General features: G+C 38.7%; 1 protein-coding gene across 1 annotated transcript in view; it reads right to left on the bottom strand.

Annotated features, from left to right (window-relative positions):
- Positions 1-737: 737 nt before the first annotated feature.
- The window catches only part of TBCA (tubulin folding cofactor A), a 25,655-nt gene continuing 14,057 nt past the window's right edge, over positions 738-12,335 (bottom strand). The window contains exons 2-4 of the mRNA XM_010413939.4: positions 10,415-10,520; positions 4,442-4,528; positions 738-1,238 (exon numbers count right to left, since the gene is read on the bottom strand). Of these exons, the coding sequence (XP_010412241.1) occupies positions 1,158-1,238; positions 4,442-4,528; positions 10,415-10,520 (274 nt within the window). The 3' untranslated portion in view covers positions 738-1,157. The remainder of the gene's footprint in view (positions 1,239-4,441; positions 4,529-10,414; positions 10,521-12,335) is intronic.

Below are 12,335 nucleotides of genomic sequence, written 5' to 3'. Positions count from 1 at the left end.
ACCCATTAGCTCTCTTCCATGTCCTGGGGTTTGACCTTGTTAAAAAAAAAATCACTTAGGCCAAGGTGCTTTCAAGAAAAGCATTCAGTCCAGAACTCTTATTAGCAGATGGAACTCACAATATACTAGTCACCTGCTACATTCTGCTTCTTGAAAAGTAGAATAATTTTGATCAATGGAAATTGTATGAATTGGGCTCTACAAATCAGTTCCATGCTCACTGAGAAAGATCTGGAGTCAGCTTTTAGTTTTGTCTTGGACTCAAGATAAACAAGGAGTACATACTTGATAAAACTACAGAAAAATTGTACCACAGAGAAAAGGTGGGTGACTGGGAAGGGTCTTGTTACAGTGGGGATTACTGTAACACGCATATATCAAACCAGGAGTCCCATGGAAAAGAAATATATATGGACAGATAAATTCTTGGTAGATGTTTCAGAGATGTTTATTTCTCCAGCCGCATGCCCCTGCTCAGCCTCGTTCCCCATTGGTTGTTTTGTGTTTCCCTGCGCGGGCAAGGACCCTCGGGTCCGGTGACTGTGACAGTTCCTCGGCAGAGCCCCGGCCATGCGGCTGGAGAAATAAACATCTCTGAAACATCTAGCAAGAATCTATCCATATATATTTCTTTTCCACGGGACTCCTGGTTTGATATATGCGTGTTACAGTATCCGCACTGTAACAGTCATTTAGTCTACTTTCTCTTTCAATACAGATTTTTATGCTGTAATGGCTTGAAATTATTTCAAATATAAGGTGCTTCTAAAGCCCATGTCAGGGGGTTGGAACTAGATAGAACCTTTCCAATCCAAACCATTCTATGATGCTATTTCATTCTGAACTATTTACTGGTCCCTCACATAGCCAAACTTCAACTGTTCAGATTTAAGTTCTCTATATTAACTATTACACTAACTTTAAATGGGCTTTATTTTTCTTTTTTTAATTGAGGTGAACTGGAAATGTATCTATTTTGCCTGAATATGGAACACACAAATATTTCAGAACATTCTTTGATGCACCTTGCAGTTAGAGAAAGCCCAGTTTGCATAAACGGAACTTTAGCAAGTCAACAATAGTAGTAGAGCCATAGTCAAATGAAACTGTGGAATAGACCCCGTGCTAATGCATATAAAGAGAGAACTGGAAAACAGCTAGGCTTCCAGCTTCACTGACTCCAGTATGGAACGTGCTTCTTTATACTCTTCAGCTTCTTCCAATTCTTTTTCGTTTTCCTGTAATCAAAAACAACATTTTTGAGTACTCTGAAAATAACTGTTGTGGGATTAAATTTAAGAAGGTAAAAAAACTGCTAGCAAATGTTGCTGCCTGTTCCGAGCTTCCCCTCCCTGAGACAAGCCAGGACTTGCCTCTGTCATGTGCTCTGAAGCCCTTTGTTCCAAACGAGGGCAAAACCAAATGTAACTCAAACTCTTCAGCAGTGTCTCATTGGCCGGTCACCCTGGGTACGCCCCCAGTCCTCCCCTTTCCCCTTCTCCCAATAAAAGAAAGGACCAAGAGGGGGCCCGGCCTCTTTGGCTTGCACCCTTTCTGCGAACGTCTTGTCTCTGTTTCTATTTGAAAGCTTCTAATTGCAGGAATTGGCAACCAAAAGCTGTATTTCTCCCTCTTTGCTTCTGCTGGTGGTATCAGCTTTGCAGCTACTATTGCTGCTCTTAGAGCTACTGAAATGCTGGATTGCCCGTGCTACCTCTCTAGGCTGCCCGAGGCTTTCTAAGGCATTGAACTACGAGCCTAGCTGGTAAAAAGCTGTAAGTATACCTCCTCAAGCAAATATGAAGGCTGAGGTACTCAACAATGTTTTTGTCTTACTGGCAGCTTCTTCCCACACCTCTGAAGTGGACAGACTATGAAATAGGGACTGGGAGAGCAAAGTCCCTCCCATTCTAAGTAAAGATTAGGTTTTTTATCTAATCTTTACCTTATCAGGATGACCACCTGAGGAACCTGAATGTACCTAAATCTACAGGACCTGACAAGATGCTTCCCAGATTCCTGGGGGAATTGCCTGATGTAGTTGTCAAGATCCTCTCTATAACATTTGAAAAGTCATGGTAGTCAGGTGAAGTCCTTAAAGAAAACAAAAAGGGAATTGTCATTGTGGACTTCCTGGACCCTCACAACATCCTTCTCTGTAAATTGGAGAGAGGTGGATTTGATGGGTGGACTCTTCACTCGATAAGGAATTGGCTGGATGGTCACAGCCAGAGAAGTGGTCAATGACTGAATGTTTGGATGGAAATCAGTGACAAGTGGTGTCCCTTGGGTGTCTGTATGGTGACCAGTGTTATTTAATATCTTCATTAATGACATAGAAAGTGAGACCAGTGAATGTGCAGATAAACCAAGCTGAGTAGTGCAGCTGATGCACCTGAAGGATGGGATGCCACCCAGAGGAACACGGACAAGCTTGAGAAGTGGGCCCATGAAAATCTCATGAGGTTTAACAAGGCCAAGTGCAAGGTGCTGCACCTGGGTCAGAGCAACCCTGGTATCAGCACAGGCTGGGGGATGGACAGATCAGAGCAGCCCTGCCCAGAAGGACTTGGGGGTGCTGGTGGCTGAGAGGCTGGACATGACCCAGCCATGGGCACTCACAGCCCAGAGAGCCAAACGTGTCCTGGGCTGCATCCAAAGCAGCGCGGCCAGCAGGGCCAGGGAGGGGATTCTGCCCCTCTGCTCTGCTCTGCTGGGACCCCACCTGCAGTGCTGCATCCAGCTCTGAGGTCCCAGCACAGGAAGGACATGGAGATGTTGGAGCGAGTCCAGAGGTGGTCACGGAGATGATCAGAGGGCTGGAGCACCTCCCCTTTTAGGACAGGCTGAGAGTTGGGTTTGCTCAGCCTGGAGAACAGGCGGCTCTGAGCAGCCCTCATAGCAGCCTTTCAGTACTTAATGGGGGCCTACAAGAAAGGTGGGGACAAACTTTTTAGTAGGGCCTGTTGTGACAGGACAAGGGGTGGTGGCTTTAAACTAGAAGAGGATAGATTCAGACTAGATATAAAGAAGTTTTTTACAGTGAGGGTGATGAAACTATAGGACAGGTTGCCCAGAGAGGTGGTAGGTGCCACATCCATGTAAATATTCACTGTGAGGCTGGATGAGGCTCTAAGCAACCTGATGTAGTTGAAGATGTTCCTGGTCATTGCAAGGGAGTTGGAACAGATGATCTATAAAGGTTCGTTGTAACCCAAACCATTCTATGAAAGAGGAATATAAAACTTTTGAAAACGCACATTCTATGTTACTAAAAGCACAGGTAAATTCTTTTGTCCTGCTTAAGGTCCCAGATAATGGCTGGCATGTGCAAGTAGATACACATACCTTTATTTTATCACGTTAAATATTTAAAACCAAGGTATCAGTAAGAACAAACTTCAGACCAAGAGTCCTCTTAGAAAATTGTCAGTAGACTGACAACTGAAAAACATACTACGGATACAGTAAATTTTAATAAAAGCATTGAAGGTGAGCTAAGCACAGAAAGCAACACATGAAGACTTCCAAATTCTTAACAATAGTAACTGCCCCCATTCCTTGTTTTAAGTTTGCATACTATGAGTCAATAGCATCATTTCTTCATGCCACTGAAATCTAGACTTACTAACTGTTAAGTAAGTAGTTGAATGACAAAAAGACCCTAAATCCTGCCAAGTACTGAGCATTTATTCTGGAAAACAGTAGAGGCAAACTACCTGAGACTAGAACACCTTGACTTTTCCATTAAAAAAGTATTTGCATTTTAGCTATCACTATATCTGGGACACAATTTAGGCTGTATATTTTTAGACTCACAATACCATTTATTGTGTACGAACACATGTAGCTGAGTTCTTGATGAGACGTCAGCTTTTAAAATAAGCATGATCATCTCCAAACGTAGTACAGGTTCAGTGAATCTATTTGTACAAAATACTCTTTATTTCTGCAAGTATTTGTATCTTTAAAAACATGGCAGTACTGCTCACTTCACTAATAAAACATAAAGAAATAGTCAGCAAAGACTCATCTGACTTGTCCATAGCAGAATAAAGGCAGTAACCAAAGTATTTTGACTATTTCAGTTCCCTACAAGCATATTATATACATTTATACTATCTATAAAACCAAAAGTGGGTGAACTGATTCCTCTGATGATGGAACTAGCACAGGAGTTTTGAGTCCATTTTCACAGTCTGGTGTAAGCGTTATGTCAAAGGTACATTCCATTAAAGGTAACTTCTAACACACACAGTCTTCACATACTGAAGACCAAGTCTGCAAAGACAGTTATCTAAAGCAAAATACTGGTATCTCACAGGATGCTGATCTTTGGACCCACGGAAACAAATTCTTTAATCCAGCTTTAATTTGCTGCAGTTGTTTATCCAAGTGCACCTAGCACTTCTTGATCAGTGGGGTGTGGTGCAATACTCACTAGTAGTTGAGTAAGCTCTGCATGTGCAACTTCTAGTCTGCGCTGGCAGTCTGGAATCATCATTCGTGACTCTTGCAAGATCTCGATCTGTGAAAATTGGAAGTCAAATTAGAATATATTCCAGATAGAAACATTATCTTTTAGGATAAGGCTTTACTCTGAAAAATCAGCAATCTAGTCATTACCTAGGAACTTCAGAACAGTTGCCTATCTTCTGAATAGGCTTCTTTTCTTACAAGATACTCACTTGGCATAACTGCCTAAAACTCTGTTAATTTACAGGACATTTCCATTTACTCTGTGCTTAACTGAATATCAAGTATTAAGTGCAAGACAGTATTCAGAATAATCTTTCCCTTGGGAAAAAAGTACAGCTTAGTAAGGTTTTCAGCATCTGTTAAAAAGTCTATTTAAAACAAACTTTCTCCTGCTGTCACGAAGCAGCTTCATCCAAAATGGGATCAGCTGGTTATATAAATATCTCCTGCATCTTTTGGGTAATAAAGAAAAAGAGTGTTCAGATAATACCCCATAGAGATAATTACTGCATGAAAAAAGTTATTGAGTTATTGATCACATTGTGTGCAGACTGCAGGAGGCTCTGACTGAAAGACAAAGGTAAAGAAAAATGAAAAGCAAAGACCAGCAGGCTCATATTTTTGATACTTATCATGCATAAAAAGTTATTACATATCCTTGTGCTTCATTTTAGGATAAAGATTATTCTCACCATGCACTTTGAACAAAATTACTTAACTGGCACCCCACTGAATCTGAAAATCCTGCCACCTCCTAAAGAAAACAACATCAGTTTTAAGAAAGGGAAAATTTATTTCATGGAGCATTTCTGGATCTGAACACCAAATACTGAGAAGAAAAGATGTGCAGAGTTGTTCAGTGATGTTAAATCTATTTATAAATGAAAATCTGTTATATATTTAAATATGAAACATCTACATTCAGGATAACCTGCAACAGAAAACCTCCCCTTTAAATGGCTTATTTCTGTCATTCCTATGTTGTATTGTCCTGCTAGTATGAGTGCTGCTCTACCAAAAGGTCATTGTAAAAGGTATGTTAAGCTATAGCTAAGAATGTATTTATGTATTCAGGAAGGCTTTATGTAAACAAGACATTATCACCATGTTTTTAAGTGTCACTTAGTCCATTTGGTTTTTGAGAGAAAAAACTTAGTTTCTAATTTTACACTTTCATCAGTCAATGTAACATCCATAGAGTGAGGTGTGCCATAAACGGCATGAGATGATGCCTTTTGCTTTATGAAGTAGAATACCTATAGGAGTGAGAATATCCAATAATTACTTCCTTGCACCAGCATTGCTAAAGATTTGTGTGTTGTAAAGCTGGGAGATGGTATGAAATTAGTAACTTACTTGGTATGTGCCACTAGGTAAGTGACTTGGAAAGGCATATAAATCTAAAATCTGTAAACTGTAGTCCTGCCTGCTCTAAGAAATGAACAAATCTACCCAAATCATTCTATTTGAAACAATACTGACTAATTTCCAAAGGGTTACCCAAGTTTTATTTATATTTGCCTACGGTTATGCAATGATGAATAAAAATCAGAAGGATGATAAATCCTAGAATTATATTCAGTAGGTGCAAACAGCTGGAGACTACAACAGGAATTTAGTGGAACCATTATCATTTAACTTTGGCATAAACCACTTTTTTTCAAGTAATGCTGATAGTCCCAGACAGACTATTTACCTTTACAAATATACGTAATAAAGCAAAATCAAAAGCTCAAATAATTATATAAGCTTTAGGACTGGACTTTTAAAAGTGTTCGTTCTTCAAATTCTATCAAAATTCTGCCTGACTTTTGGCCAAAACTGTAAGGGTAACAAGCACAATAGCCACTCAAACTCCAGTGCCAGCCATCCATCCCTGTGACATGCACTGCAGCTACTCAAATTCCACTGAGGGGACTGGGGCAATTCCAGTTCTAGCTAAGGACTGTTGTTTAACCCCAGTCAGCAACTGAGTACCCTGCAGCAGCTCACTTGCTCCTGCCTGATACGGAGAAGGTAACAGGAAGAAAAGGTAAACTGTCTGGGCTAAGAACAATTTAATAACTTTAAAAAATGCGGCAATAATAATGAGGGAGGGAGAGATATCAGTTTTATCAGCTTCAAAAAGACAGAAGCAGAGTATGCTGATTTGGGTTTTTTTCCCAGCTGACCCACATCCAACCAAGAGATTTAGAGATATGCAGATCCACAAATAATTTGAAAGCTACGAAAAACAAAAGAAAAAAAACCAAAACCCAAACCAACCCAACCCAACCCAGAAAAACCAAAAATAAAACCAAAAAACCCCCCACCAAACCTCCACAGGGATCTCCTTGCTCTTAGGACAGCCTGATATACTACTGGGTCACAGGGTATAATGGCAGTATTGTTTCATGTGACAAGAGTGGTGCTCGAAACAGAAGAGGTAGGCTAAAAACTGTGACAAATGTAAATGAGTCATATATGTACCAATTATATATACATATATGAATATAAAGTCTAGCTTTCAAATACTGTCACATAATCACTTGCCCAGTTTCTGTTGTACAGATAATCCTAACAGTATGGATCTACTCAAAGATGAGAGTTAAGAAAAGATATGCAGATAATTGTTTGCTAAAACAAGTGCTACGGGTTTGAACTACTTTTCCTCAAAAAGTCTGTAAAACACTTGGAATCCACTAATTACAGCCATATCTGGTGGAAGGACAGGAACCTAAAAGAAAAAAAGCAATCTCTAAGTATCACAAACACCAAAGGTTCCAAAATTTAGTAATCTCACTAAGTAAGAGATTGTAGCATACAAAAAATAATCATGGTAAGGCTATTGGTTGGTTAATTCTTATTTGTAACTTAAATCCACACCATTGTAGTACTTCTCACCTCAGCAGTAAACAGGGAGTAGTATCAAGGCACTGGGTCTTGGTAATATCAGTGTGCTTGGCCAGGATGGTGGGGTGGTGTGGTGTGGGGATACAGAGAGTAGAACAGCATAGATGCTGTAGGAAAAAGCTGGGCATAGGGAAGGCAGGAACTCAAAAGGAGATACAGCACTAAGGTGAATTTGGACAGGAAAAAACCCCACAAATACACACAAGAATTGTAGGAAACCCAGCTTTATGATTTCTACTTCCTTTCAGGCCCAAAAGAAGCCTGAGCTATCCACAAATACAGGATACAACAGCCCACTTGCTGTAGGCAAGTTGTCAAATACATTGATCAAAAGACTCCTGAAGGACCTTGAAGGAAAGCTTCAGTAAAAAACTGGAGAACACTGTTTTGTTTCTACAGTGTTTGAGTGCCTGAAGAAATGGCAATGTGTCAACAACAAACCACCTACCACTTCTAGCATGAAAGCTGAAGGAGGAGCTCTTTCCAACCAGGCAGGGTCTCTTCCAACCTGGTGATTCTGTTATTCTGTGAAACTAAGACTTCATTATGACAAAATCTGCAGGGAGGTAGAACTACACTACTTCTTGCTACCCAGAGAAACCATAAGCAGCATTTGCACCTGGTGGGATAAATCAAAAGTATTTTAATATTTGTTATCATAATGAAGTCTTCTTGCACGCTAAAATGGAATCTTCAAATTATAATTTTGGTCAGCACCTACCAGCACTGCAAGGAAACTGTCCTTTTCCTTTTTCTGGTATTGAACCTGCTCCTCACTAAGCAAGTCCTTCTGGACAGTTCAGATGCAGGCTAGCATCGAACAATTGCCAACCACTGCAGATGGTCACTGCCTCAGCTAGACAACACTTGAGTCCACTGGAATCATGAGCTGCCCCACTGCATAAGGAGTTAGGAGAAAAATACTGAGTCACACCCTACTGCTCTTCAAAGGGACTGATCCTTCATTACAGACCAGACACACTCTGAAGAATACATATGCTGTAGAAATGGCACTATTCACCTTGAAGTGAAACTTTCCATATTCACTTTTGTATGTAAAACTGTGTGTTCTGAGTTATAACTAGAAAACTAAATGTGAACAGTAGTACATCAAGAGAAAGTATTGCTTTTAAGCTTTTTAAGAATCCTTTCCAGAACTCTGGATTGATGTGTGTGTGTATATAAATACGTAAATATACACACACACACATATATGATTTAGCTAATACCTCAGCTAAACTAATAGTTAAAACTTTTCTCCTAGTCTCAAGCGACTGAATTTGTTCCCATCCCCTAACTGTTACTTTTCATTACCAAAATAAAGACTACACCTGTATTTTAAGTGTTACTCACCCTAGAAAAGAAATTAGAGATTATTAACTCTCAGAGGCAATTCTTAAAATGTGTAACCTCCAGATATTTATCTGAAAAACATCTCAAAGTCTTATCTGTATCCAAAATACTGTTTTGAGCAAACTCGCCTGGTACTATATAACTTTAATTCTCCAAATTTTTAATAACCTAAAATATTAACAACTTCCAGAATGCGAAGTGCACTAAATGAACAAGAAGTGAAGACATCATTGCAAGAACTGATTGCTTTCAAAGTGGATCAGGCAACTTCTGAATGAATCCAAGACTGTTCCTGTGAAGGCTTTTGTCATTGGTCTCTGAAAATACCTTCAAGTAGTATGTAACACTTAATTTCGGCAGAAGTTCCCAGCCATTGCTGGTTTTGACTTCCATGATATCTTGCAGGTCACTGTGGAAATACCATGATGCAGTCAAATAATCTGATGAATGGGCAACACTTAAAATAGGAATTGAATTCATTAGTTCTTGTTAGTACCAGATCTTCAAAAAGGGTACTGTTTGGGAGGATCTTCAAGTCTCAGTCGGGTGAGGCAGAAGACAGCTCCACTCTATAAATACAAATCTTTATTTGTCTACAAATGCTTTATTTGTATTTCATTCCCATGGCATAATGAAAGCAAGGCAGGACATAGACATATGAACTGAAATACGAATTTACTAAAAAAAGTTGGTTTAGCTTGTTCTAAAAGTGCATTCTCCTATCTTATGTTAATTTTATATTTGAATTCTCTTTAACCTATTCTTCCATTGTTTAAAAATAAAGACAGGACACCAGAAGGTTATGTTTATGACTATTAAGTGAAAATAATTTTAGTTTACAGTTTTGATTTCTGTGAAGATTTGAGAGAAAGTATCTGGGAAATACCTGGGGGGAAAAAAAGTAATCAAAAGGTAACACAGTTAGTTGAAAGAATATAAAGACCACAGTGAAACACAGACATTTCATACTTCTGTAGAGAATAAACAGCAATCTCCCAAACCCAAGCCTTCTCCGCATGAGCAGGAAATGCGACATTTTTTCTTCCAAAAGGGTATGTATCAACTGCCTGCAACCACTATCCCTGTGGGAAACCTTCCAAGAAAAAATGTAATGATACTGTAACAGTGACACTAAACCATACTCTTGAGAAGACCAAAGTACAGCATGCTACTTTCCTAATCTATGACTTCACTACAAACTCCAGCAGCTCCGCATCTGCATACCCACTGCTCTCTTTCTCTGAGGTCTGTGATTTTACCGAAAGGATACTGGTGTACTCGAGAGCTGGAATGTTTCCCCTTCATATTAAGTATCAGGCATTCTCACTTTGCTGTAACACTTCCACTTAGCAGCAAGCACTTAATTTACCTATATGCATCCAGACCATGTATTTACTACCGGTTCTTAGTATTTCTGAGAAACAGTTCGTGATGGCTCCACACACAGTTACTGAGTAACAGCCATCCTGACACAAAGTGCTAAGTAATCTATCTATCTATCTATCTATCTATCTATTATAATCCCTATAGTTTAACACCTAAAAGAAATTTCTACAGCTGCTTTTTATGACTTCTATAATTGACAGGATTTTAGTCTAGTATTTATATAACAAGAGTCTGGAAAAAAGTACAGGAGATTCCTCGATCTAAAAATTACTGTGATTAAATGAAAACAAATAAGGATTTTTACCTGCTTCTTAATTCCATAATCATCACATGCTTCAGCTTTCATTTTTTCAATCTTTTCTTCTTGCTGTTTTGCTTCTTTTTCATACATAACTTTTTCTTTTGCCAGCCTGCAATTAATAAACAATTGATTGGGTTAATCTGGTTCTATTTCAGTAAAAAGTTACATCAGTGTTAATAGCCCCCACCCAAAAGTTACAGGCCTGGAAGGTAATATGCAGTTTTATAAAAAAAGGCTTTTAACCACTGCAAAAAACCCTTGTATCTAGGAAATGCTGAATTTAGTTTTAATGAATAATGAGAATTTTCTCCACTTATCTTGATGCTGGTTTGGGGGTCATAGACAAAAGTAACAGTTCCATAATTTATATTACAACAATTTTCTTTATTTCCTATCTTTCAAAGGAAAAGGAATCCATGTTTTGATCCTAATAATGAACCCATACCTGGGAGCAGGATGTTTTTTGCTAACAGGCACAGATTCAAGAGTAATGTAAATAAGTTTGAAGGTCAGAGAAATATTAAGCTAGTCTAATACGATGTTCTACAGTAATTATTACACTGCAATCCCATTATCAAACTTTATGTTGCATCTCCCACTTTATTACATATGTTCATTAGGTATATGCTACATTACACAATACCAGATAAGAACCAAAACATCCCTCAGGATATGAAAAATACTGGAACAATTTCTGTCTTCAGCTAGTTCAAGAGCAGAACAAAGATTGAGATGCTACCGCAGACCTGAGATCATGCTGAAGAAAATCCTTCCCCAAACAAGAGTTAGAAAAAGATCAGCCTATATAAGATTGTTTGAGAAGAATTTAATATCCAAAAAACCACAACCAGATCCAAGAAGCAAAGAATATATTATACCATGAAAGGAGAATAAATAAAGGTCTAGTAGAGAGCTTCATGACCACATTAGTACATCAGCGCAAATTAATTCATAATCTGTCACCGTTAAGTGCCCTACTAGAAGCGCTGAGGATGCACAGAATGTTATCAGGGTGACAAGAATCTCTGTGAACTGAAGCTGCCACAAAAGCACCAAAAGCAGCTGTATTGCACAAAAAATTCCATCAAGAATATACTGATAATGCAGCAGCCAGAACTCTCCCTCTTTTTTGTAAGAGTTTACATCAGCAAAACTGGTTTTGCTAAAATAGCCTTAAGATGTGGCTCCACAGCAGTCAGTCTAAGCTGGGCTGTGGCAGAACACACCTGAACTCATTTCAGTCCTGCTAGAGTCACACAACCAGACAGGGCCTTCAGCCTTACAAAGCATCTTCACCTGCATGCAAAGCGCATACTCTGGGTATCAGCTCGGCCAGTTTCTACAAGTAAGCCAAGTACTAGCTTTGAGAAGTAGAACTGGAGAAAGACAGGAGCCTAATTACTACTAATAAAGACACTAAATCAGTGGCTGTAATTCCAACTATTGGAACTAGTTCCAGTATTAGCATCAGTAAATATTGATTTAATAGAGGATGAGTTAATTGTTTGATCAAGGTTACTTGATTTAATTCCAGACAACATTAGTTGCTTTGCTACTTTTAGGTTCCAAAAAAGTTCATTTTAATCAATCTGTGAGACAGATGACTTTTTTTGAATGAGAACCACAAATTCCCTTGAGGAGCACGGGGAGACATATGACTGAACAAAGTTGTTATGTGATTCACTTACTGAAGCGTGTATCCCAGTGAAACTAAAGGCAACTTGTAATGCTGAATAAAACATTTTAAATTATTTTAAATTTTAGCTAAAACAAAAGTTTCAATGCTTGTCATTATTTATATTTTCACATTCACATCTCCTATGCACACTAACTTTTCAAACTGACTGTTCAGTCAAGTTTGCATACTTTTATCAAACAGGAAAAGACTGCATGTTCTGACGTAGTTTAGAACTAACTTGAACTT

The sequence above is a fragment of the Corvus cornix genome, chromosome Z (assembly GCF_000738735.6).
Source record: "Corvus cornix cornix isolate S_Up_H32 chromosome Z, ASM73873v5, whole genome shotgun sequence".
Lineage (NCBI taxonomy): Eukaryota > Metazoa > Chordata > Aves > Passeriformes > Corvidae > Corvus > Corvus cornix.
This window is presented reverse-complemented; position numbering and strand designations above follow the sequence as displayed.